Source organism: Hypomesus nipponensis, chromosome 5 (assembly GCF_054491055.1).
Source record: "Hypomesus nipponensis isolate SF chromosome 5, ASM5449105v1, whole genome shotgun sequence".
Classification (NCBI taxonomy): Eukaryota; Metazoa; Chordata; class Actinopteri; order Osmeriformes; family Osmeridae; genus Hypomesus; species Hypomesus nipponensis.
In genome coordinates, this window is record NC_140365.1 from 8,772,692 (window position 1) to 8,800,691 (window position 28,000).

Genomic DNA, 28,000 nt, shown 5'->3' on the forward strand with positions numbered 1-28,000 from the left:
CACCCCAACCTGACTTTTAACCCCTGAGCAAACTCCTAACCCTTTCCTTTGAAAACGAATTCCAACCCTAGGTGTCTGACCATGCTACTATTCTCTAACATGCACTTCAAGTTTTATAACCCTCTATTGAATACTAGACTTACATCCCCCATGTCAAATCTGCTCTCTATGCTTCAACATACAAACGTCAAACACAGGAGACATCCGCTTAGTTGCAACTCATGTTTATTCAGGAAACAATTCATCCCTCCACGACACCATGTTTTTGACCTGCCATCTCTGGGTGTAGGTACAACAGTAAAAAAGGACATAAAAACAATAACAAAGACAGTCAAACCAACATAAATATAATAAAAACCACTTGGATTGATCCGATTCCACATTATCACGCAGTAAAACCCCGCCTCCCAGCCCCTTCCTCTTCCCCAGCTGTTTAGGACGGCAGACAAAAAGCAAGCTTGGCCTTCCTCCGGGACACACACTCCTGCCCTCGGCCACGTCTGAGAGAAAAGCCCAGACCAGAGGCATGGAACAGGAGTCTGACTTCACCGTGACATTGAGTGGTCAACCCAAGGGGAGTTAGGTCAGGTGTTACAGCAATGAGGGAACGCTCTATGAGGAGAAGTGACAATGACTTGGTACACCAATGCACTAGCGCCCGCTTCAATAGCAAGCATTGTATGGTCTTTCTTTGGGCCTCATGCGAAAGCCAACATTGTTAGGGGGGGTAAAAACTTAAGCCAGAGGTGAAGAACAGTTATTTCAAAGCAGGTAGAGTTACTCGATTTGTTTCTTTTTTTGTTCCTTTTTGTGTTCCTGTTCACAAAGCTCATGCTGTTCGTTTCATGGTCCAGGTCATGAAAGCCGAGCTTGGTTTTATATCTTGTGAAAGAGTTTGACAACTCTTCCTTTCCCCATAGGTGGTTCGCTAAAAGGAATGACGGGAGCAGGCTTAAAGCTTAAAGCAAAGACAAGGGACGGTTTCTCACAACAGCCAAGATGGAGAGCAGGAATTCAAAAACAAAAACATGACAACCATTTCTATCGACATTTTCTCTTGCAAAATCTGTTAACCAGATGTGTGTTTTTTTGTGTTTTCATTTATTTCTTTTTTTTTTTTTTAAGATCAATTACGCTATCAGTTTCTCCTGGACTAACTGGAGGCCAGGCAGGCAACAACATCATTCACAAAGCTACGTTACATCTACCATACTCACAATGCCACCTACATGTAATGGATGGTACTGCATGTTATTACATTGCTAAGCAAACTATTATTACTTTTTTTGCAGACTAGTATTCATAAGGGTGACATTGAAAGCCAGACATGTTGAAAGAACCAAAGCATTTTTCTTAGATGAGCAGTATTACTTTTCCTTAGAGGCGGTACTTTGAATGAGGTGGCCATCATATTTTTATTTCGAAGAGTGATTTTTGTGATGTGTCTCATAGTACAAATGTAACGTGGATTTACCAACAGGACATTCTGTTTATAATACTGTACTTGGGGACGGATATCATACCATGTGCTTGCCCGTGAAATTCCAGGGTATTTCGTTGGAGTAATTCTGTCGTGACCTTGACCCTCCCTAAGTGGAGAAATACTGCGCTGCTAGAAATCAAAACAAGGTAGCATTGTGACAGGTAAGGCATGAGAATTCAGTGTTTTGCTCAAACGTTTTAACTTTTTTAACTAATCATGTCTCCTCCTCCTCTCTCCCAGTGGCTGTCGTCGTGGTCTGGAGCTCTTCTTCCTCCGCAGCGCTTTAGCTGAGGGACGTGATGTTGGAGCGGCCACCAGGGGGCACTACGATGCGGCGTCCCGCTGGCCGGATGGGGATGTCGTCTGGTATGGGGGGGCCTGGGGGGACACAAGCAGGGACCGGGAGGGTTAGGATGCTCGTTTACTGGGTCAGTACCGTGCGTACCTCTCTGGTCAGACGCGCGGTCTGGCCAGAGAGAGAGAGACCGTCACGGCTTCACAAGCACCCGACATCTTCCCGTCACAGAGCTTGAGTCATCCGGCAAGGGCGGCGAGGTGGACAGTTGTCCTTCTGTGTGTTTGTGTCTGTGTTCTTGACCCTTCTTGACCTTCAGGAATAAGTCCGCTTCCACGGTAATGGGATTATTGCTGGATTAAATTGACATATTGGAGCACGGGTTGAGATCTGACAGTCCTTCCTCTCTTTACATGGAGTCTGGTAACTTTTCCTCACTATTGTGTACTGAATAATACGGGTTGGGATGTGGAGCACCATTCATCCCCCGCCACGATCGGCACAGCCAAAGTTACTTCACTTTACAAGACAGACAAGTAAATCAACTGTTCACGTAATGTCTCCTGGATATAATGAAGAATAGACAGGAAACAGATTATCTAACTGAATAAGCCAAAAGTGTCTGAGTGTGTGTGTGTGTGTGTGTGTGCGCGCGCAAGTGTGTGTACGTGCATGTGTGTGTGTGCTCCAACCCCCAGGACCTGCAATCTCAGTAGCAGTGGAGTGAGATTATCTACAATGCCTGCGAGGTAAGAGAGGAGGAAAGAGAGGGGGAGAGAGAGAGTGGACCTGGTCCAAACGAACCGAGGAGAGCCTGGGAACGCAAGGCTAAACTACCTCCCTCCACGAGCCACGGGGGGGGAATAGTTTCCAGCGGAGGACGCACTTCTGCGTCACACAGCAAGTATGCCAGTAAAGACACACAGGCAAACATGGGCTCTGTCATGACATCTTACAGATGTACACCTCCTGTCACTTAGCGAGCTCCCATTGTGGAACGGACGAGTTCAAGTCTTTTGTTTGTCAGGTACACAGAACAACACAAGGTTAGACGGATGAACAGTGTGGATGATGTGAGGCTGACTCTTGTTCTATCAGATCATTCGAGACGCCTCATCACAACGAGGATGGCTAGGAGCCGGACCAGATGTCTGGGCTGAAATCTTAGGACTGGGCTTAGAAGCTCTAAACATCTTAGAGAGCCTTCTTAGGCTTCTGCTTCTCCGGCTTACTTTCCACATCTTCTCCAGGGGGTTTGGATGATGGAACATGAGATAGATACGAGTTGTAGACAGGAAAAACATTTACAGATAACCACCGTGACCCTGGACAGGAAGACATCGACAATCAAGGTCTAAGCCATAGACGAAGATGAGGACTATTTCGAAAACCCCACCAGGGTGGTATTGTTAAACAAAACGCATGTCTTCAAGTCTGTGCCCTGTACTATAGCAGAACTGTGTCCTGATTTAGTATCAATGCATGAAATGCGATGACGGTTAATGATTTAGATTTCCTCCTCGACAACGAGCATGTTTGTGCTGCTTGCAAGCGAGGAGATCATCAGATTATATGATGTGGGACTGGCTAAAGTCACATGGTGACACTGTGATACTATGTGTGTGTGTGTGTGTGAGTCCATGTATGTATCCTACCCTGGTATTTCAAACAGACAGGGTGAGAGAGAAGGAGGGAGATGAGTGGGGAGTATACGTGTGTGGGGGGGGGGGGGGGGGGGGTGAAGAAACAGTTAGCTCACCGCGTTGTGCACCCGCTAAGCTAAAGCCAGAGTGGTGGAGGTTCCTCACGGGCTGTTTGGTCGGGGAGGTGCGGGCGGAGGCGGAGGGGGTTCCACCGCGAGACATGGGCGAGAACTCAGACACGGGCCCGTCGTACATGCCCCTGGGCACTGCCCGCAAGACCGCCAGCTGGGAGAGAGAGAGAGAGAGAGAGAGAGAGAGAGAGAGAGAGAGAGAGAGAGAGAGAGAGAGAGAGAGAGAGAGAGAGAAAGGTGGAACAGATGACACAGAAAGTCAGTATGGCGAAAGAGTTCCAGCAATGTTTGCTTCGAACGAACTCTCCCCACGGAAAAACCTGTTTGGAATTACACTGGGTTTGTTTGTGGGACGGCTTGTGCCTGAGTAAAACATCCACTTTTCACCCTGTGCTTTCCCAGGGGGGGAAAAAAGCTATTCCAGATTTACCGACGGACAGACCGACAGCTGTGCTGCAGGCAAACCCGCTGTGTCCTCATTGGACGTGACCGGCCTCTGTCCCCAAAGTCACGTGACCCGCTAGAGCATCGGGAAGCTGCACTGGGCTGCGCGTCTGACCCCGCGCCAAACCCCTGCGCCTGACGCCGTCTCCCACTCATTCCCGCGTCCCTCCCTCCGCCCTTTCGACTCCATGCCCTCCGCCTCCTCCCTACCTCTATTCTCGTCGCTCCCTCCCTCCACCCCCCCCCCTCCTCCTGATTCCTGTCTTCCTGCAGAGCAGATGAGCTCACCCACAGTGCTAGTTAAAAGACACTTATTACCGCAAACCCTGGCAGCTCCTGTCTCCCTTACACACTCCCATAGATATTTATACCCTCTCTGTTCCACTTCCCAACTCAGCTCGAGCTATCGTATCCTCCCGAGCGCCGGCAGGCTGGTCCTCCCAACCCAGAATGCACTGCTCCTATGGCTGGCTCCAGCGCGAGGCAGCTTGAAGCCCCAGACAGAACCAGTCTTTGTGTGCTGTCCAGAGCAGGGTGAGTCACAACACAAACTGTCAAACAGTCTGTCTCCCAGACGATACACACACACGTTCGTTCTCGTGTGAACATGAGCTGAGCATGAGGCTACATTTCATGACGCATCCCTTAAGGGGGTCGATTCACTGGAAGGGAGGATTCACTGGAGTGGAGACCTCGGTAATGCCGGAGTTCAACCGACAGCAGTATCAAGTAACCTGAGGACACGCTGGTTGGTAATGCTGGATACAAGTAACGTCACAGTGGGGCTAGCTGGAAGCGCTAGCCACGGAGGCTCGCGAGCGTACAGTACCTGCTTCCTGGCCTTGACACGCTTGTAGGTGAAGTCGGGGAAGGGGGTGCAGGGGATGAAGCGGCCCACCCCGGAGGTGGCGTGGAGGGTCCCGTCCTCCAGGACGATCTTCCCCTGGCAGATGACCACCAGGGGGGCTCCGCGCAGCTCCATTCCCTCAAACACGTTGTACTCGGCAGCCTGAAACACACACACAAGCGGTACACACACACGCGTGAACAAACAATACACGCGCGCGCACACACACAGACGCGAGCGAAGCCACGCAGGGTCAATCGGACGTTCCGTCCGATTGGAGGGGAAACGGCGCATTCCTCCGCGCACACGTACGCAGGGCAGCGGATGAGTCCTTCGGGCCACTCGCTCTGTTCTCTGCAGACATGCCGATTTTCATTCCCTGGCAAGGTGACCTTACTGTAAATAACAGTTCGGTTCCATCTGTCGAGACAGACCTTGAAGTTTGCAGTAGCATAAATGATAAGCAGCTGCTGGGACTTTCAAATGGATTTCTCTCTCTCTTTCTCTTTTCCTCTCTTCTCTCTGTTCCTCTCTCCCCCCCCCCCCCCCCAACCCAAGCAAACTTGCCCGGCACCAAAACCCGGCACCATCAAAGTGGATTCGAGCGAGTAAGTAGATACACAACAAGCACTCCCTGTGTTTATTGTGCATTAGAGGCTGAAACAGCTAATTCAGATAAGGGCCCCCGCAAATCCCCTTTAAGTAAATCAGATTTAGATCTATAGCTCTTTAATCAGCAGTTAGGGAGGGGCTGATGTGCATGTTACAGAGACACAGACAGAGGAACTATTGAGTAAGGAGCTGAGGGAAGTGATGGATCGAAAGGCCCCGATTTACAGTAATGGCTGGCTGGATGGCAGGTCAGAGCTTGGGTGGGGTGGGGTAGAGAGGAGGAGAGGCAGGAAGGAGAGGAAGGGAGGGAAGGCAGTCTCTCTGGAGATGAGGCCATTGCTCTCTGTTAATGAGCACCATGTGTGAGAGGAGAGAGGAATGACCCCCTTCCCTTTCCCTCCTCCTCCTCCTGCTCCTCAATCAACTCCTCATACATGTCAGTTTGGCACATACTGACAAACAGCTGCCATTGCACAGCTGGGGCTGGTGACTCCAGTCGTATCTCTCGCTCTCTCTCCCTCCCTCCCTCGCTCTCCATCTTCGGCCAATTGTGTTTAATCTCTCTAATTCTCACCATCTCTCTGAACTCGGTCCCAGTCTCTCCTATTCGAATGCCACAAACTCTCTTCTTCCGTCCGACATTCTTCTTTTGCTTTGGGTTGTTTGTGATCCGCTGCCCCTCTCTTGTAGTCCAGGCCTCCCCCTGCACACTGCTCTGCTTGAGCTCCACGCTCCGGCCAGGAACGGACATGAGACCACCTTTCTGCCAAGGATGATGTCATGGCCCCGGCCCTGCGTGTGTGTGTGTGTGTTATGCGCGTGTGTGTTTATGTGTGCGTGTGTTTGTGTGTGTGAAAGTGAAAGTCTGTCTATCTTTCTATGTGGTGCCGTACAAATAAAACATAAGCAAGCCCATCCGGATTATGCCTGCCAGACAACAGTTGCCAGTGCTGTTCAGAGGTGAGGGAGGGCATCTTTAGAAAGAGGACTATAAAACAAAATACTGCTGTGAGCTATATATCATACTGTAGCTGCCTGCCATTAAGGTGGAACAGAGCATGTTCTGGGCTGTTATGTTGTCCGGAGGGGCTACAGGCAGGAAATGAGAGGGTGACATCATTCTGTAGGAACCAAAGTTCTCGCTGGATGTTTTCCACATATGGAAAACCCCTTGAAAACGCATCCAACGTCTTCCTCACTAATTCTCCGGCTTTTGATACAGTATATGCTGCATACTGTATACATGCTGCATCGATACACGTCTGTCTCTCTCTCTCGCTCCCGTTTTTTCACCTTCTTTTCTTCTCTCATCCTCACGAGAGGCCTTTCTCCTCACTTTGCTTCTCCCTCCTTCTCTCCCTCCCTCCCTGCCTTTCTGTGAACGCAAGCAGGAAGGTCAACTGGTTGGTTAAACCGTGATTTTCGTGTTGGACCCGTCGACACTTCCTGTTTATGGAATGGTGAAGAGGGACGGTTGACAGAGCATTCGACATCCTCATGTCGTGTCCTTCTATGTTCCGGATCCACTCTGTGTGGTGTGGTAGGGTGCTGTTACGACCCACTCCAGAGCTGTAGCATGTCCTGTGTCAGCAGAGTGCATCCACAGGGAGCTCAATTCCATTGGGAAGAACGATCGCTGGGAGAGGGCCAGTTTGGTTCTCACTCTCTCTCTCTCTCCCCCTCTCCCCCTCTCCCCCTCTCCCCCTCTCCCCCCTCCCCCCCTCCCCCCCTCCCCCCTCCCCCTCTCCCCCCCTCCCCCCTCCCCCCTCCCCCTCTCCCCCCTCCCCCCTCCCCCCTCCCCCTCTCCCCCTCTCCCCCTCTCCCCCTCTCCCCCTCTCCCCCTCTCTCCCTCTCTCTCTCTCTCTCTCTCTCTCTCTCTCTCTCTCTCTCTCTCTCTCTCTCTCTCTCTCTCTCTCTCTCTCTCTCTCTCTCTCTCTCTGTGTGTGTGTGTGTGTGTGTGTGAGGTAGCATTGTTGCCCTGCAGTGGAACCAGAGTTGAGTGACCTGAACCAGCCGACCAGACAAAGTCTGGAACAACCCGGTAATCAGCACAGCCAGGGAGCCCGGGGCCCTGACTTACAGAAGAGAACATTTCAACTAAAGTACACTACGGGGGTGGCATCTGCTCCGACGTACACTCTCTCCACTCTCAAAGCGTTGCCGCCTCTGACACGTTGACCCCTGACCTTACCGAGTTGTGCGTCTTGGCCGTGATGGTCCTGACGGCGTCGGTGTCCCAGATGACCAGGTCACTGTCGGAGCCCACGGCTATCCGGCCCTTCCTGGGGTACAGGTTGAGGATCTTGGCAGCGTTGGTGCTGGTCACAGCCACAAACATGTTCTCGTCCATCTTGCCAGAGGTCTGGGGGAGAGAGAGGTGGGTTAGAGGGGCGGGACAATCTGTGTCTGGTGGCTCGTAGCATAAGGGTGGAGGTGTGCGTGAGGGGGAAGTTCCCCTCATACGCGCACGCACAAACAGCTAAACACGAATGTGGGTTTGTGTTTCTGTTTCGAGGGACACTTGCTGGTGTGACAGAAGTGGCGAGGCTACGCTCCCTTTATGCACTCCGGAGCTTACCATGACCACAACCCGCAGCCATTGAGCTCAACTGAGGACAAGCAAGAACAGGAAAGAGACAGGAAAAAAGACAAAGTGCGCGTGCTGCACTGGGAGGGGGACGGAAAAAGAACGTGAAAACAGAGAACTGCGAAGTCGTTACCGTACACTGGTGGACACAGAACGAATCCAGACCGGGCTGTTTCGTCTGGAAGGCTGCGCATCAGCGTAGCCTTCTACACAGCACGTTCTCCTAAAGAAGCCTGGCTGATCGCTGTGTGTGTGTGTGTGTGTGTGTGTGTGTGGTCCTCACCACAGCCTTGTCCCAGATGAGGGACATGCGCTCCTCCACGCCGTTCACCCCTTCTGGGATCTGGGTGAAGTCATCCTTGCCAATAGCCTTCTGGGCCACGCTGAAGGTGCAGTGGGCACTGCCGGTCACGTTCAGGTCACCACTGGGAGGGAGGGAGGGAGGGAGGGAGGGAGGGAGGGAGGGAGGGAGGGAGGGAGGGAGGGAGGGAGGGAGGGAGGGAGGAAGGAAGGAAGGAAGGAAGGAAGGAAGGAAGGAAGGAAGGAAGGAAGGAAGGAAGGAAGGAGAGAGAGAAGACCGAAAAGAGAGAAGAGGAGAGAGAAAAAGAGAGAGGGAGCGTTAGGAGAGAGAGGTGTGATCATTCTTGTTCTTCTTTAAATCTATCTAAAACTTCCTCAGCTTAGACGTGCCTCTAAGTTGATGCTATGTTTATTAGGGTCTGTACAGCACAGGAACAGTCAACAGGGGGCGCTCTACCTGGCCAGCAGAGTGTTCAGGTAGTCTGGGGTGGTCGGGTCCGGGCTCAGAGGAGGGGACGTCACAAAGGAGGCGGCCTTGGCCCAGTTCTTGCTCCAATAGTGTGTCCCGTCAGTCCCAAGGCTGGCCGTGATTGGCTCCCCGAACACAACATTACCTGGGTAAGAGGATTGCGTTACAACCAATGGATGGCAAGAATCCCAATTGAGATCACAGAATAAATTGAATAAACTGTTCCAAACCATATCCAATAATAAGTACATGCATTAATAAAATCTGCCTAGGGCACTTGTTACCAGGTCTCCAAGTACACAGTGTTTAGGAGTTTAATGTTCCTGTTCATCCATATAAACTAGACTGCTGTGCCACTAGTCTTAAGGTCTTAGCTAGCGCGCTTCCTGTTATGCATGAAGGATCCTGGAGGACACTCGCAAACACTGTCTCTATTGGCTAAGATACAGCCAATGGGAAAGGAGTGGAACTGGGCCAACTAGTAATGAAAGCAAGAGCTCCTGAGGCCAGCTCGACAAGTCAGGAGAATGCACACACACACACACACATTCTGGAGAATACACACACACAGAGAGAGAGACAGAGAAAGAGAGAGACAGAGAAAGAGAGAGACAGAGAAAGAGAGAGACAGAGAAAGAGAGAGACAGAGAAAGAGAGACAGACAGAGAAAGAGAGACAGACAGAGAAAGAGAGACAGACAGAGGGAGCGAGAGCTGGGAGCGGCCCCGGGGACATGCCCTCCAGGATGGAAGAAACCTCACATGCCTCCTCCACGAGGCCGTCCAAACACTCCCTCGTCCTTTTCCTCCTCTCCTCTCTTTTTCCCTCGCATTTTTCCAAATCTGTGTATCTTTAGCGCCATCGTCCCCCCCCTCTCCCTCCCCCCCCCCCTCTCCCTGCTCCTCTCAGGCAGGCTGAGGAATGGCAGATCCCGCCACGGACGTCTGAGCCCCGGCTCCCCGTGATAAAGCTCGAGATTCCTCCAGAAGTGAAGCTTCATTTATCTGCTTCGTCGACCCCGGGGCTCTTTGTCCTGAACCTACTGGTCTGAACCCAGACACCAGAATCGGCATATAAGGACATCCAGGACAAAGAGCCATGCTAAAGGTATCCCTAAGATGTTCACATGTGTACACTAGAACGCCATGGCCCAGTGTCACAGTCCATTAATCCAACCCCCATCCCTGAAGTTGATTCCATATAGAAGATACTGTTTATAGGAACAGCTTGGTGTTCCAGGAGTGTGGACTCAGTTCTATTGTCACCTTGTCAGGGAAGCGACCAATGACAGAGGCTGTACCTTTTTTCCTGGCCTGGGAGATGATATCGGCAGCGCTTTTGCTCATCACCCTGGTCACGTACAGGGGACAGTTGGTCTGGCTGGCGATGGTGATGGCACGGAACACGGCTTCTGCCTCGAGCTGGGAGCACACACACGCGCACACACACGCACACACACGCACACAGTCAGACAAGCAAATCGATTTGTGTCACTCCGCTATTGGTTTTGATCTCCTCTCTGGTTGCTGGTCTCGCACACCCTCCTGGTTGGCGTTTTAGCCCCTCCTTTCCTTTCCACCTCTCTCCCCTTCCATCCTTCTCCGTCCTCTCCTCTTATCCTATACTTTTCAGTTCTTATTCTCTTCTCTCATGGTGCCAGACAGGATGTGGTCCTCATGGTGACAGATTACTGCTGGTTCTACATGTCCAGTCAACCTGATATGGACGCAGAGAGCGGTTTAAACAATCTAGTCCGCAAGTGGAACACGGCGGACCGTGGGAAACATACTCAAGCTTCAGTTTAAGGAGGACGTTTGAAACCGAATCGGCCTGAATCATTTCTAAATCCCGCGTTTTGGTTAATAGGTCCCATGAATCCCAAAGACCCTCACTTAGAAAACCCAGACACACGCACGCAGACGCAATCTCTACACACAAATATGCAGACCCCCCCCCCCCCCCCAGTTTATGGAGTGCTGTCCTCACCTCCTCTGGCCTGCTGAGAACGTGGCCCTCTGGTCCAGTAATGCCCATCTGCAGCATGCGGGCCTGTTCCTGTGAGGGGACACACACACGCGCACACACGGGATGAGTTCACCCTGCTTCACCCCAGCCGCTGGCACACACACACACGTACACACACGCGGACGGACGATGGGACGTATGCACACACGTACTGGATGGATTGTGTTGACCCCTGAATCAATATGATACCGTCCATTAGATAACTGGGCTTAGCGGTCTCCATGCAGATGTAGCAGAGGGGAACCGAGGATCGCTGACCAAACTAGTTCTAAGACCTTTTGATCCATGGGGTCTCTGAGGGGCTTTGAGCTAACCCTGGGTCACGACACAGTCTGCTGGTACGGACGTCTTCAGGCTAAGGCTGGGGACTCCCCTTGACAAACGAGATAAACTGCTAAGCTAATTTAGCTTAGCAGACGAGAAAGCGGTTTGACCAGACAGACAAACACACAACCCTGAGGAAATGAGCATTAAGATCCGCAAAGGACTCTAAAGTCCTTTCCAGTGTAGACTTAAGTTCACTTCAATCCTCGCCTGTACAGTATGTCCTCCTCTAACCCTGCTCTCCAGCCTCCCCTTTGGCCTGCTCCACTATCTCTGAGCTGTGTTTATTCTGGAGGGAGCTGGAGGATGCGTGACTAGTTGGTGAAGCATGACCATATGGGAGACTGGGTGGAGGAAGGGAGGAGGAGGCGGAGAGGGAGGGAGGGAGGGAGGGAGGGAGGGAGGGAGGGAGGGAGGGAGGGAGGGAGGGAGGGAGGGAGGGAGGGAGGGAGGGAGGGAGGGAGGGAGGGAGGGAGGGAGGGAGGGAGGGAGGGAGGGAGGGAGGGAGGGAGGGAGGGAGGGAGGGAGGGAGGGAGGGAGGGAGGGAGGGAGGGAGGGCTGAGGAGTTGAAGAGGTGGTTACGGTGAGGTGGTTTTACCTCAGCAATGATCTCTCCGTTCTCTGCGTGGACCTGGACCATACCGCCCATCTCCCCCAGGAAGGTGAAGATCTCATACAGCTGTGGACACACACACACACACACACAGGGTTCAAAGTTGTTGTCTTTCGAAAACTTGCTCTCCTCCAAAAACCATCTTAAACACGGTCATCTAAGCCGGAGCCTTCCTCATCTCACCCATCAACTCCCGAAGCCCACAATTACCATGATGTCATCTATGACAAACCATAATTACTTGGTGACCACCAAAAAAGGTCCAAATGTAGTGGCACGTTACTGTAAATAAACGAGCTTTGCCTGAATTGGATACGTGACGGTTTCGGCCTTGGTTTGGTGGGCCACCATGCTGGTGACTGAGGAGAGACTGGGGCCACCGTGAGGAGAGAGGGTGCCCTACCTCACTGTTGCTCATCTGGTAGAAGTCCTTGTAAGCCATGTAGACCTGGAAGGAGTTCACACCTGAGGAGATACGGAGAGAGAGAGAGAGAGAGAGAGAGAGAGAGAGAGAGAGAGATAGAGAGAAAGAGAGAGAGAAAGAGAGAGAGAGAGAGAGAGAGAAAGAGAGAAAGAGAGAGAGAGAGAGAGAGAGAGAGAGAGAAAGAGAGAGAGAGAGAGAGAGAGAGAGAGAGAGAGAAGAGAGAGAGAGAGAGAGAAAGAGAGAGAGAGAGAGAGAGAGAGAAAGAGAGAGCGAGAGAGGGTCAAGGGAATCCAGTTTTTTTACGATGGGAATCGTAAATATCATGCCTACAGGATTCTTAACATCAACAAGACTGGGCTCCCCTGGACAGTGGTGTTTGGGCTGGTTCCAGAGAGACCACAGCACACACAGCTATGTGGACCGGACCCATCATGCAGGAGGCCACAGCTGATTGCTACCCCGGGCTGCTGCCAGTGTTTGGGTCACCCCGCCACCACCCCTCCACCACAGAGGATTAGGTATAGAATGGACAGCATATCCACCATACCATGGGACCGCAGGGACTCAAAAGGGGGGGTGGGGTGGAGATGGGGGATGGTTGAAGGTACCTTTCTCCTTGAGCAGGGTGTCCACCTCCTGCTTGACGCTGTCGCTCCAGTGGGTGATGTCCACGTGGAGGGAGTAGTCACAGCAGACCTTCTCGTCTGCCCACTGCCTCCACTGGTCGAACGCCTCCATCAGGCTGCAGCCCGGCTCCGGGATCACATGGTCCACTGTGGAGGGGGGGGGGGGGGGGCAAGAGGGAATAGGAGGGGAGGGAGAAGGGAGTGGAGAGAGGGAGGCATTGAGGTTAGAAAGAAAGGGGGTGCAGGGGGAGGGAGGGAGTGGAGAGAGGGAGGCATTGAGGTTAGAAAGAAAGGGGGTGCAGGAGGAGGGGATGGGAGGGGAGGGAGGGAGGGAGGGAGGGAGGGAGGGAGGGAGGGAGGGAGGGAGGGAGGGAGGGAGGGAGGGAGGGAGGGAGGGAGGGAGGGAGGGAGGGAGGGAGGGAGGGAGGGAGGGAGGGAGGGAGGGAGGGAGGGAGGGAGGGAGGGAGGGAGGGAGGGAGGGAGGGAGGGAGCCGTGTTATTAAAGGACAATATCTTCCGGTGCTCCTCGTCCTCTGTCTCCATGTTGTCGTGCCTTATGTAACTTCCTGTCTGCCTGTCAGCCTGCGCTGCCACCAGTGCTGTCAGCCGCCACAACCAGTTTGTGTCTGAGGGTGACTTCGGGTTACCATCTCGTCGCTAGCATGTAGCACATTCATGAGCTCTGACCATAACAGATAAAGGAATATTCTGACCTGGTGGGTCCCTGTAGTCCCTGCTGTGCTTTAGTAGCAAAGGCCGCCTGCTGTCCTGCCACCTGACTGGCTAGCTCTTCATCCCATTAAAGACCCTCCCATCTCCTTAGCGGCTCTGTCTTTGTTAATTGGATCCAGGATGAATCAGCAGGCTAGCACAGCTCTGTTGGTTACGACGCTGATTCACTCAACCTCTCTTTGTCTGTTGTAGTTTGGTCGATCCAAGCCTGGATACAGTGCATGATTGTGGTGAAGGAGGGTTTTTTCGTTTTTGAACAAGGCCCACACCATTCCTTTAAGTACCAGTTGATCAGAATGAGACTTTGCTATGTACCAGCTGCTGGCTCTGGGCAGCCAGTGAGTGTGGGTGTGGGTGTGTGTGTGTGTGTGTGTGTGTATGTGTGTGTGAGTGATTCACGGGACTTGTGTTTCACTATGTATGCCTCTGTCTGCGCCCCTCCACCACCCCCCACCCCTCCGGCCCTTTGTGTGGTCCCCTGGACCACTGCCCACTCTACCCCATTAAGGGAGGCTTCACTGTAGCCAGACCCCACTCTCTATGTCTCTCTCTCCCTCCTCTCTCTATCCTTCTCTTCATCTCTCTCACTATTCCCCTCCTGCTTTCTGAATGAAGCTGTCACGAGCTCAGTCTCTCACACAATCTAGGCTGTGTTTTGTCTACTATCCTCCCTCCCCCTCAATCCACCTAGTGCAGGGATTGGAATCTCTCCTGCCTGCTAACAGATAACCTCCTCTGCTCTACGGGGAATCCAGGGAGATTCAGACACATTGTTGTTAATATCATGTGACAGCCGCTCTGCCCCCCGGCCCCCCGCAGGGCCCTCGGGGTGTGCCACTGTGATACCCCAAGACTCCAACACCCCCCTACCAGTGCCTCTAATCAGAGGCTGAGCCCAATCCCTCCTCCTCCTCCTCCTGCTGTTCCTCCTCCTAGTCTTCCTGCTCCTCCCCCTCCTTCCGCTCCTCCCCCTCTTTCTCCTCCTCCCCCTGCGTCCCCCTCGTCTTCCTCACCGATCATGGTGGTGCCCCCGGCCAGGGCAGCCTTGGAGCCCTGGTAGAAGTCGTCCACGGTGGTGGTCCCGCGGTAGGGCATCTGGAAGTGGGTGTGGATGTCGATCCCTCCAGGGATCACCATCTTGCCGTTGGCCTCGATGATCTTCACCCCTCCGGGGACGATCAGGTTGTCTCCGATCTGCCTGAGGGGGTCACACAGGAGAAGACACAAGTCAGTGACGGGGGGCCCTTTTGGCACAGACTGCAGAGAAACGACCCGCAGAATGCGAGGGACAGCGTCGACGTTCCGGGTCGTTTTCCCCCCGGGTGTGCAATAGCGCCGGCGTCAGTCAAACGACAGGCGCGTACATTTGCGGTGATCGCCGCAGTACGGGTTGTTGCGTCGAGGATAAAGATTGGCTTGCATTCCGCCGAGTCTGTAAGCTGTCAGCGGGGATGAGGGAGCGGGAAGCAGCACAGAGACAGCGGCCCAACGCGAGCCTGCTTCATTGGTATGCGGGCTGCGCCCTCCCCACCACTGCTCCTCCTATCACAGGAGAAGACGGGGGACAAAAGGCCTAATGGGCTGAGGGAATGAGCACAGGGAAGAAGAAAAGCCCACGACTATAGAGAGAGCTCCTCTGAGTCGTAGGAGGGGGAGAATGCAGAGCTTTAAACAGGCCCAGGCCTCTGGCCTGGCAAACCATTAAGCCCTGGCACTGGGAATAGGACATTGGGCACTGAGCAGGGGGGTTGGTTGAGCAACTCCATAAGCCAGTGCTATCTCTGCCCAACACCAGACAGTTCTGTCTGCCCGTGGGGATGTGGTGCCTGTGATAATGAGAGGAGAGGAGAGGAAAAGAGAGGACAGGAAATGAGAGGAGAGGAGAAGAAAAGAGTGGAACGGAGAGGAAAAAGGGAGGATAAGAGAGGAGCTTACTTAATGAGGCCATCCTCCATGTAGATGTCGGCAAAGAAGGACTGGTCATCGTTGACGATCCGCCCGCCTTTGACCAGCAGCCTGTCGCTCTGGAGAGGGAGAGAGGAAAGACGAAACGGAGGGAGGAGAGCGGGGGGGAGAGAACAAGAGGAAGAGAGAGAGAGAGATGGAGAATGTTAACAGGTCCACAGCAACCTGGTGATCAGTATTCCACTGGGGGCTGAGGTGGTCTTGGAAGCTGGGAGCTCTTTCGACTTTATTCACACCCCCTCTCTCTTTTTTTCAGGACGTCGTTCTTGCGCAACGACCTCGTCGACAGCTGTGAAGTGAAACCAGAGTCGCTTGTTTGCCGTGACGGACTCCCCCATCCAAACACGTCGAGGCTGACAAGAGGAAGACTCACTGGCCCATACACTAACCCATTTTACCCTGTAGGAGGGGTGAGAAGGGGAGGGTGACCTACTGCAGTCAGATAGCATAAAGCCACTGCGCTTGATAACCTTGTTACATGCTACTGAGGTAGTCTGTCTCTAAGCCCTGATCTGGAAACAATGGGAACACCACCGAATTGACTTTGAAAGGCATCATTTGGGATGAACACATTCCAATAGAGCCACTTGGTTAGGAATAGATTCGGGGTGTCTGTCGCTGAAATGAAACAGCAGCTCAGCAGCTACTGGGGGGAATGTTGGCCTGCCTGATCTCTCGATGGCCATGTGACCGGTCTGATCAGGGCGTTGCACCAGAGACATACACTGGCACGCCGTCTCCATGGTGACGCGTTTGCCTGCGAGGCCTCAGAGAGAGCGCGAGAGAGAGAGAGAGAGAGAGCGCGAGAGAGAGAGAGAGACTGGCTGGCATGTCTGGTTGTGACACGCCTCGCAGGCAACATAACCCAGTGTGACAGAGAATGACTGAGACCTCAGGACTGGCTGCTTCTTGGCGCTGGGACAGAGGGGGAGAGGCGGGGGGGGGGGGGGGAGGGGAGGGAAACAGAGCCTTACTGGGGCAACAACAAGCCTGGGCTGGACAACGCCCATTCCCAGAGGTTTTCTCAGCCTTCTCCTCTCGAACCACCGTCCTCCCTGCATGTAACATTGATGACTAAGCTGGCTGACATCCAGTCAGAAACATGCAGGGAAGTCTGAACTCGGTCAGACAGTGACACAGCCGTATCCAGAACCCGGACGACGTCCGGGGAAGGGTTGGGTGACAACAGACGGTTTGAGAAGCGTGTCCGGAGCCCACAGCGTGCATGGAAACCATTATCGTTTCACACAGCGTAAAACGGCTGAGTTCGGTTCACGAGGCAGTAAGGGTGAGGGGCCGTTCCATATTTTCCCGTCAGCACATGTGCGCCCTGATTTACGGCCCCGGGCTGCGTGGAGCTCAGGCCTCGTCAGTCAGACAGCCACCCCACCCTCCTGCTCGATAATGAAGCCATGCTGCGCTGCATGCATGGCGCGCCCGGCCCGAGTCGCGCACGGCCTCTGCAGCGCGCACAGCACGCACGTCCGCGTGCTCGAGCGTGCGCAATCTGATGCTGCGGCTCAGAGCTGAGTCAGCGTTCTGCGGGGGCCTCGCCCCAGACTAGCGTGCTAGCTCAGACTTTGGCGCCCGGGGGAACTGTACTTAGGCTACTGTCGCAATGGGAGGATGAGCAGAGGCGCCCATTTTCGATGACGCCGTTTGGGTTTTCGCTCGATTCGGAGTGAATTGCGTTACGAATACCAATGTTCCGTCCAGTCCCATTTGGTTTCAATACAGTGGCTCGTGGATGTGTGCTGCGTGTGAATCTATCAAACGCCCACAGCGAGGACCATAACCAGGACAGCCTTATTCCCCCAGCTGTGTCCCTGGTGCAGGGCTGATACTCTGAGCCTCACCCAGGACCCGTGTGCTGCAGGGAAGGGGGGAGTCCACATGTAGCAGCCTCTGCAGTGGGCTGCCGACATCCATCAGTGTCCTCCACAGGGGCTCCAATGACAGTGCGAGGGCGCAATCACGGCCACGATCGATGTCTTCCATCCCACCCCTTCCTCATCGGGTTACTCAGCAGTTTCAAAAGCTGGCCTCCATTGTCCCTTCACCACCAGCGCGCTACATGCACATAACGTTATTACTTCTCAGATATACTTCATAAGTCAAGTCCCAATTGTAGAGTAATCATACGATGTGGTTTTTTTATTGGAGGCTGTGGTAAAACCTCTAACTATCACTCTGCAACACTCAGCCGGCTGACCTCACACGTTTGTCAAATTTTACTGACTAGGCTCCAATCATTTTTGTTCTTCTAAGGGCTAATACAGCTGAATAAATTGCTCTCTCCACTCGGAAATAACAGAAGGCAGCTGCTCATGGCCATGATTTGATTCATTTTCATATGTGTTTGGAGACAATTTGTGCCAATGTAGCATCGTGTGATAGGATATGATACCATGCAGGGCTATTATGTTAACTCAGTGGGATGGGCTAACAAAATAGCGATATGGCCAAAGTTTAATTATCCTTGCTTCCAGTCATTCCCTTGGGCTAAGTAAGTAAAACCCAAGCTCTGATTTATAAACGTGGAGGACGTCCCTCGCCCACGGAAAGCATGAGGAGAATGAAAGCCAAAGTCCTTTGTGGTTTTTGCAATACATTCCACTTCCTTTGTTATGAATTATAACTCTGATATGTCTTGTGGAAAATGATCTACTGTATTAATTCTTGTTTAACACCAAGCATTCCGTTAAACTAGTCCGGCATTGTCTGTGGTAAAGCATTCGACGGGGAAAACGGTCACTGTGCACTGGTAGTAAAGGGCGGAGGATTTCCTGACAGAGCTGGCAATGTTTGGCTCACATTAGTAGAAACACAACTATACATTGTTATGTATACTTATACATAACTGTGCTGTGCTTCACAAAATCTGGACATTGATGTACCTACCTTCCACACCTAAATCTACACATATCAATAAATCAAAAATCCTATTCTTCAGAATGCAAGCCTGCATTCGCCTGGTCTTACATTTCACAAAAGCCATGAACGCAACACAGACATTTAATGTATGTTCACGGTTAGGTGCACTTCATCCACTTTAGTCAACCTCAAACCTATCCATCCTGATCACATGACTTTGGTGACTGCAGCTAGTGAGCCCACATGACCTCTCCTGTCAGTCAAACGATGAGTGACCCCGCCCCAAGTCAGCTGAGATAGACCTCTCCCGTCAGTCAAACGATGAGTGACCCCGCCCCCAGTCAGCTGAGATAGACCTCTCCTGTCAGTCAAACGATGACTGACCCCGCCCCCAATCAGCTGAGATAGACCTCTCCTGTCAGTCAAACGATGAGTGACCCCGCCCCCAGTCAGCTGAGATAGACCTCTCCTGTCAGTCAAACGATGGGTGACCCCGCCCCCAGTCAGCTGAGATAGACCTCTCCTGTCAGTCAAACGATGACTGACCCCGCCCCCAATCAGCTGAGATAGACCTCTCCTGTCAGTCAAACGATGAGTGACCCCGCCCCCAGTCAGCTGAGATAGACCTCTCCTGTCAGTCAAACGATGGGTGACCCCGCCCCCAGTCAGCTGAGATAGACCTATCCTGTCAGTAAAACGATGGGTGACCCCGCCCCCAGTCAGCTGAGATAGACCTATCCTGTCAGTAAAACGATGGGTGACCCCGCCCCCAGTCAGCTGAGATAGACACGGTGTCAAGGATAGATCCATGGAGTATATGATTCAATATAGGAGACTTGCTATGTTATTGATAACATTTTGACCATATTGATAACTCACTTTGAGAGGTCACAGTTGAAAGACATCTATCGCTGGACTCCAGTTATGAAAAGAGTAATATAAGTACAATTGTGAAACTGATATAAACGCTCCTTCCAGGAATTCCATATCTTAGTATACGCTACTGTGGGAATGCGATACGGATAACATGATAGGGAGGGATATGGTGAGGGGGGGAGGGGAGATGTTGACTTGAAACAGATCACAGGATTTGTTAAATAGTTTAATCATAACATAAAGCAGCGCTCTGCAAGGGATGAGGATTTTGAGATTTTCCTAATGATAAAATACAATGAGGTCACTAAGGCCGGACAGTACGTTGCCCCAAATGTATATTGAATAAAATCTTAATAAACTGCAGACAGTATTTGTCATTGTAACCCACACAAAAGTACATCTAAACCACATTTAGTCATGAAAAGGTCAGAAATGGGTAACATCCATTCACCCAATAATCTTTCTTCCAGTGTTCCACATTCTCAGAACGATTGCGTACAGTACAGTTGCTCTAAATCTGTTTTCCCAAAGGTTGATCTGAAACAGGAAGGCAGGTATTAGCGGGAAAGTTCTCAGAGCAGCACTTTGTCATGAGATAGTTATCCCTATAGTGTTGGCTGCAAGCTTCCAGAATACTGGGACATCTGAGAAAGAAGCTTCCTGCAGGAAACTGGCCTCTCTCACCATTATGTAAGCCTGCGGCCATCACAATTAATCTAGAAATAGACCACAGGATGAATGTTTGTTACAGTAAAATGCTGCTCAGGTTTTTTTCCCCCACCTAGCTGGTGTACTATCAAGTGACAAAGAAGACACATCTAGGACACGAGCGGGCAACAAGCTAGTTCTGGGAGCCCTTTCTGCAGTGCTGGACTAGGAACCGCTAACATGTGTTGCTCGCAGCGAACATACCACAGCCAAACATGCAGGGCCAAGAGAACAGGACAGGAGAGTCCATTAGCAGTGAGGGCCTTGTGTGTGAGCTGACCGGAGCAGAGCGGACAGCCATGGAAGAGGGAAGTCATCCTGCCTCACGGAGCCAGTCATTGCCTCGGTCTCAGCCATAACTGTTGCCTAGTGACCGAAAATATTTACTCTTCGCTCAAAAGTGCATGGCATTTCTTTTCCTTTATGGAAAAGTCAAAACAATAGGACTTATCAATCTGAAATAAATCGCCTGGCTGCCAAATTTCAGAGGGGGCCTGTTGCAAGCGTCTTGATATTGTGATTAAGGCATGGTTTCCATGGTAGCTAACACTCCAATCTGGTTGTGATTGGGGCCTGCCTGCTTGCCCCCCCTCCCCCCAAACCCTCCCAGAGTAGGAGGAGGGGGAATGCCTCCATGTAGGAAGCAGGAAAATGTCTGTAACCAGGGTAGTATTATTCTGCGGCCCGACGTCGGTCGCCATGGTGAGGGGGGGGTGGCAATAGCAGGGTGGCCACAGCGGGGTGTTTAGCTTGCAGTCAGGCCCACTTTGCAGCCGACATGGGGAAGACAGGGCATGTTTTGTGGTGCCGAAAAAAAGGAGCTACAAGGCTTCTTTCCCCGGATAGCTCCTGTCGGGCTTGCCCACATATGCAGCTTCCAGCTGGAGGGGATTATTGATGACATGTACGGTGTACAACACTAGGCTTCTGTGAGGAGATGGAAAAAGTCAACCACACCTAGAAATCTGAATAGGCCTCTGCTGCCTTCAGACAGGAGAAAACGGCTGGAATTATAGTACAGAAAAGCCTAGTGAGGATACACTGGAGGTCCAAGTGTAGTAGGAAGACCATTATGAGTGATTTCTGCATGTTGTGAGGTAAAATACCTTCCGCTGAACTATATTATGGCAGGCTGGAGGGTTATGATGATTGACAATGATTAAAATGCTCTTGTCAAATCCATTGGCATATAGCTTGTCAATTGGGGTTCCGATGATCCGACCGGTAAAGCACAATGTAGGTCATAAGAGAGAGGGAGAGCATCTGTGTTTCCAAAGGTTGGGCGAACAGTCTTATGTAGCAGCAGCAGGTGCAATTGCATGCAGGTCGTACATCCTTAAAAGTCAAAGTATAAATGCAATAAACAAACTCAAACAGCCTCTCGTCGTTCATTATTCACGACACCGATGCCGTGCTAATCACAGGACCCCCTACAGGCCGTTCCGTATCAAGCCCCCCCCTCCTCCCCAATATCAGACGAGACAAAGGGCGTCTATCCCCTGAAACAGAACAACACCCTGAGCCCTTAGCCGCAACAATGAAATCGCAGCCATTTCCAGCATGTTCTCGCTATGCGGCACCATGTATCTGTGCTACGCTGCCCTGGACTCAACCTCGAACCCTTGAGGCACAGACAGGCTAGCTCTATTTCACTGCGTTGGTGCTGCAGAATCTAGACCGAATGCTCCATTTAACATGCGGGTTATAGCCAGTGATCATAAATGGGCGTGGGATATTTTTTCTCTCTCTGTACTGCGGCCGTATACACACACACACACACACACATTGTTGGGTTAATATCTTATTGCAATCTCACATTGAAAACATGTATGTGAACATTGAAATGTGTTTTGATATTTTTAGGGTATAGTTTAATTGATACGATACCCTCATTCATACCTATTGGTTGCTTTTTTTGTCACCATACTCTTCACTCTGAAATATATTTATTTGGTGTTCATCAAAAAGCGCTGTCCTAATACTTTCCACTGTGCCTTTGTGAAAATATTACAATTTACTAGAAAACGCATCGGCCTGGAAATTAAACCATCCAGACACATGAGCCGGTGTTGGCACATGTACTAGTGCGCACGGCAAACCATCTAACCTCAACAAAGAGCATGCAAGATACCTTTAAGAAAACGCCTTGTTCTGTCTCCCCGGCTGTCACTATGGCAGCCAATCATGCAATCTCACACCGCAATAGTATATTTCATTTTGCACCGGCAATGCCCAAACTTGACAATGGAGACAAATGCAAAACTGATAGTAAATGCATGCGTCTAAATGTGTACTAGAATCGTATGGTGGTGAACAGAGGCTTAACAGAAAGAAAAAAAACATAAGCACTGATTTACTCAACCAAGCAAGTTGCAACAGCTAGTCAGGCAGATATAATGTTTTACTTACTGTGATCTTTGGAATATTCTTTTTGCCTTGATAAGACATAATTGGTCGATGAGTGATTCCACCTTTGAACAAAGATTCTAAATATCCCCCTCTGGATGCTGCGGTGTCTACTGTCTGGATGGGAAATGAGGGAATGGTCGCCTCTTTCTGTGCAGCGCAATGGTAAAGTGCTTCGCATTGAGCTGGAGCGTCTACGCTCAGTCAAGCCGCTTATCCGTCGGACTCCTCCCTCAAATCTCAACGAATGCAGAGTACAAGTCCTTCCACAAGAGGACGCTCACTATCTGGTGCAGCAGGACTTGGGCATCCTGCGGTAGACAGTATAGTGGGGTACACTGTTGAATGTTTGTGGAGCACTACTTAACGACTGACCCAAATAAACTTATAAGGAAAATAATGTATCCAGGAAATATATGATTGCAATGCAGTGTGGACTGTCATTGCGTCTTCATATTTAACTGTATTAGCATGATCCTTGCTCTTTGCAGGCCCAAGTATTTTTTTCCGCTGAGCATCACCGCAAGAGTTAATACACCGATGGACTGATCAGACCAGCAGGTGCGGCCCAAGGTAGCCAATCAGAGAAAGAGGTTGGTGCAAGCGATATTTCTACTGTATTCCCTCCAGAGCTGAGACGGGCGTGGGCGCGTGCATGGCTGGACTGTAGCCGTACTATAAGAAATGATACCTCTGTATCAACTATAAGCTTCCAAACATCCCGTTTATTAATAGAATTTCGAGTGCCTCGACAACAATGTCATGGCAGATTTAGGGTTTGAAACAATAAAATCCGCTTAAAACAGAGATTCCGTAGAGAACCACTGTAGTTGTTACATAAGGCAATTTTTTCCAGATCAACACTATTTTAGACGTTCTTTGGCAGAACCTAAAAAGTGACTAAATATTGGGATGCTGTGTGTGAGTGAGAGTGTTAATCTAGCTCTATAATCTAGGCAATTATTGACTAGGCTGGCTTGTACATTGTTTTTAAGAACGGAGAGGAGGGGCTTAGGGGTGAGTAACAGCTGTCCACCCGGCCAAGCCCCCCCCCCCTGCTCCCTCTCCCACCCTACAGTCTGTCCACACCCCTGACACACACACCCACACACACCACACAGGCAGTCTCCACCCTGCCATGTGTCTCTATTGTCTGGCTCCTATAGTAACCCTCTCCCCTCCCTCAGCACTCCACTCATCCGCTCATCAACTCCCCAACCCCCCTACTAATGCACCAATAAAGAGCTCTTTGATTATGAAACAGAAGTGAGAGTTTTTCATAGTGCGTGGACCAAGATGCAATCTTCATGTAGTTCAGAATTACCTCGCAATATGACTGAATCAAAGCTCTGAAGCTCCTGAAGCTACGATTTCGGAAGAGTTTATGCGATAGAGGTATGGAATGAAAACAGGAAGTGAGTAGCTGTAGCAGAGAGAATGGCCTGTGTCATGCCTCTCTGTCTCCCAGCACTCTGCTGATAGGTCCGGTCATGGACATGATCTGCTGGTGGTGCTGACAGGTCCGGTCATGGACATGATCTGCTGGGGGTGTTGTCTCAACTTTCTGCAGCCCTGCGGAGGGAATTTACTCTTCACAGTTAGCTGGATATTCATAACACAGATTGGACTACAATGAGGAACACTGAGACTCACAGAAATACATGAAACTTTAATTTTTTTGCCTCGAAATGTAGAATAGTGTTTGTCCAGTGTGTCATTTTTGAAAGTATGAATCATTATGTCATGTCTCTGCAAATATGTGACTAATCAGGGTGTGTGCGCTGTATTGGCGAGACACACAAGTGGGCTCTGACAGGCTACCCCACTCTGTAGATCAAAGAGTTCACTAACCCACTCTCTCTCTTTCTCTCTCTCTCACACACACACACACACACACACAGCCTGACAGAAATTCCAGGGAGGGTGTGTGTGGTAAGAGCGGCAGCTGGGCTGTGACATCACCCGGAAGGGGAGAAGACAAAGATGGAACCCCCACCCCACCCCCACCCCTACACCACTCCCCCCCCCCCCCGCCCCCCCACAGCCTTGACCCCCCTCCTGTGGATCTTAGGCACAGACACACTCTGGGAGGGGTCTGTACTGTAAATAGAAATAGGAGAATCGTCCAAGCAACTTGACACGTATTCTCCCCCAAGTTTCCTGTGTCCTCACATACTCTATGTGTGCTGTACACCACAACTGTTCAGCACCCTACGTTCCCATCCCCAGAGCACTAACAGAAGGTCCAGGCGCAAAAAAAAAGCATTCAACTCTAAACGAACAACTGCTCCAACAGATCTTTTTTCGAATGTGCTTCGGAGACCAAAGGGAGAAAGTGGCTGAAGCTCAGGGTTATAATGAGAGGAGCCAGCACTTTCGGGCAGAGTCTTTGTTGTCACTCTGATGTCCCTGCACCTCTTGAAAGGAACAACACGAACCCAACTACATGCTCAACTGACTCAGCATCCTTCACCCCCTTGGGCAGCTGCGGATTGCAGTTCCCTGTCTGGCCACACGGTGACCTGGTTGGTTTGTGATGATGTCATGACACCTCGGGTCTGTCACTGTGCTGCCAGTGGAGATGTTGTGAGGGAGATGTTCATCTCAGCCGACACAGAAAGGGAACCTTGCTGTGAACGAGCTCTTCGGTCGACGTGGAGCACGGACGCTCTCGGTGGGGTACCTGTGTCATCTTCACTAGGAAACAAACGTTTTTATCTCTTCTTCCCTTCTTTTTTCCTCTTTGGTGTCCTACCATCTGGTTGCCAGTGTTCAGCTTGATGTGGTGTGTATGTGTGTGTGTGTGTTTGTGTGTGTGTGTGTGTGAGATAAGAATAGAACAGCTCCAATACTGTATGAATAGTCAGTATTAATCTGTTTAATGGCTTCCCTCCACTCTGAGCCAGCAGACCAAGGCAGGACAGGTCACTGTGAATCATCACTTTGTGTTGCGCGGAAGCTCAAACAAGGTCACTGCGAGATGAAACGTTCGATAGATTACAATACAACGCGTCAGACCACCGCAAGGCTTTTTATGTGACCACAAATCCAGTAGGGTTCAGGGATCAGTGAGAAGTCATGGAACACCACTGTCTGCAGGTCAAATCTCACCACGTTAGGTCATGGTGAGACGATGGCTCACTTAAAGACACAGGCTGGATTCATGACTTCTGTCATCTGATGGGTATAGTTCTCTCTTCTATCTCTCGCTCGCTCGCTCTCTATCTCTTTTTCAACGAGTAACCTCTCTGGAACAAAGGACAGACTGTAGTTGGAGGTGCCCAAGATGTCCTATGACAGAGCATGAAGCTAAACACACACAACTGGTATTGCACCACTGTAATAATCTAGGGCAGAACCGGTGAAGCTGTGTTCCAGTTTAAAAAACAGGATTACTATATAAATGTAGCTTTGAGTTGTTGAACAAGAATATCATGTGAGATATATGAGATACGAGTCTTTCACGCGACACCATAATACTATGATGCTAATTCTACAAAGTTCTGCTTCATGAAAACGTTTTTATTATTGGAGACCTCGGGTCTAAATTAAGGGACTGAGCAGGTCTTGTGTTAACATCATCAGAGCCTCTCTGGCTGCAGGCCTGGGTTTGGCTCTCTGTTTTTTCCAACCACAACTTTTCCACATGACCAATTGAAGCAACACGATGAAAGGCTTGTGATTTACAAATGACCAATGAGCCAGGGGTCCAATTGAATCCGACGCGAGTACACGTTTATTCAACCTGCCTTTAGGCTTCTGTCTGTTTCCGGTATGGAGGGAAGGTATCTGCCTCGTTAAGTGCAGGGGGAGGAATGACATGTAGGCTAGACCAATGATTTACTGTTGGATATACAGGATGTGATGTCAACTAGTTGCTCGGATGTTGTAATTCTTTGTCGTTCCTACAATGACAAGTTTCGTATAAAGTCTGGGTGACAGAAGGACACAGGACAAACTTTCTTAAATAATGCATTAGTGTCCGGATGCAGGAGGCTACATTTAACCCCTTGAATGTGAACAAGCTTCTATACAGAAGCCCTTTCATGTGAGGCTGAACAATCCTTAAAATTCACAGTACAGTACATTTGAATAGAAGAACATACATACTGGCATTTTGAAACCGGCAATTGAAACAATCGCCTAAAGATGTAGATAGAACAACACTGATAATGTATAATTGTCATGACAGGGACAGTAATGCTTACCTTTTCATCACCTAGGTTCTGTAGAACTTCTTTGCCACCAGTTGTTCGTATTTCAACGCTTGAATGCATGGTCTCCTGTCTCGTGACACTTTCTTCGCAGGGAGAGCTCTTGTCACTTGTAGGACTCCTTGCCTCATTTGTTGCCTCCCGTTTGGTTGTTCTTGGGGTTCGCGAGCCCCGCTGACCGACGCTTAGAGCATCAAAATCTATGGTTTTACTTTCGTACGCTCCTTCAACGTTGCAGAACAACCCCCCGTATTTTTGTCGGGGCACCTGGTCAGCTGTGCCCGGACGTGCAAGATAAACTGGCAAGTCATCTTCCTTCTCCGTATTCCACTTGCGTTCTGACATAGTGGTGCACGGCTGTTGAAGTGGGGAAAGAAGTGGAAAGTAGGCAAGTAGTCGTTTATAACGGCCCGCTCTGCTGGAAACTCAAGAGAGACGCAGCAGGAGTTGAGTTTCCTAACCAGGGGTGGCAGTGCTGCCCAGTCTCATGACAACAAAGTGATCTCACCAGCGATAGATTTTTTTTACCGTTCCAGCGTTTCTTTCATTTTTATCCATACAATAATGAGCAGACGAAAAGTGGTAGCTGGCCTATATGGTAAAGTTGTAAGGAATTTTAATGCAAGTGCTGCCTTTATCAGACGTATGCACGACCTTATAATAAATACTTTTTATATTGTTTTATACTTTACCCGACTGAAAATTGATTTTTTGAATTTGTTAGCAAAGCAGTTCGAGCTACAGTTTTGCCATCTGCTTTCATTACAAGTCTCCTGCGCCACGCCTTTTCGAGGCGCTGTCCTTTCAGCACCACATGATGGTCGATGTTGGCACACCTGATGTATCCTGCTAGCGGGAACAAGGGACGGGAAACGCGGGCGACATGCCTGATTGCCTGTTCTTGTAAAAACAGGGTTTCTTTAACAAGGAAACCTTCAAGAGACAGCAATCACTTTCAGACGATTACTTAGCAGAATTTAGACAAGCGGTCCAGTCAGCGGGAATGCAGGTTTAACCCAAAGTGACAGACTGCTGGTCAGCGGGAACCAACAGAAAGACCGTCCAAAATGTATCCATTGAAAAAATGAACACCTCCTAACATATTTAAAAGTGCGTTCTTGTGTGTGTGTGTGTGTGTGTGTGTGCAAAACTGTGTGAGTGAGCAAGCGTATGGCTGTCTTTAATGTGAAGGTGAGGGCCCCATGGTCACCATGCTTCCAAAAAGCAAGATCAAACAGCCTTCCTGCGAAGCTTTATCATAAATAGGATCTGCTGCAGGAACAGGCAGCAGCCAACATCACCCTCTCTAACTCATTCAGATGGAGCTCAACCTAATGAGCTGAAGTCATTGGCCAGCACGCTTCTAGGATTTCTAGTGAATTTGCCTGAACTGCTGAATAGT

General features: G+C 50.6%; 1 protein-coding gene across 2 annotated transcripts; it reads right to left on the reverse strand.

The window, feature by feature from the left end:
• Positions 1 to 208: 208 nt before the first annotated feature.
• On the reverse strand, positions 209 to 27,001 carry dpysl3 (dihydropyrimidinase like 3). Of its 2 annotated transcripts, none has more exons than XM_084698236.1 (14): positions 26,593 to 27,001; positions 15,491 to 15,579; positions 14,569 to 14,753; positions 12,806 to 12,970; positions 12,177 to 12,238; positions 11,759 to 11,839; positions 10,798 to 10,866; positions 10,112 to 10,232; positions 8,800 to 8,956; positions 8,326 to 8,467; positions 7,647 to 7,817; positions 4,826 to 5,005; positions 3,538 to 3,706; positions 209 to 1,861 (listed from the first exon to the last, which is right to left on the reverse strand). In XM_084698236.1, exons 1-14 carry the CDS (start codon positions 26,941 to 26,943, stop codon positions 1,767 to 1,769), a joined length of 2,037 nt encoding a protein of 678 aa, XP_084554362.1. In that variant the 5' UTR covers positions 26,944 to 27,001; the 3' UTR covers positions 209 to 1,766. The 2 variants fall into 2 exon arrangements, with proteins under 2 accessions (XP_084554362.1, XP_084554363.1); XM_084698237.1 differs by lacking the exon at positions 26,593 to 27,001 and adding an exon at positions 22,388 to 22,549.
• Positions 27,002 to 28,000: the final 999 nt, after the last annotated feature.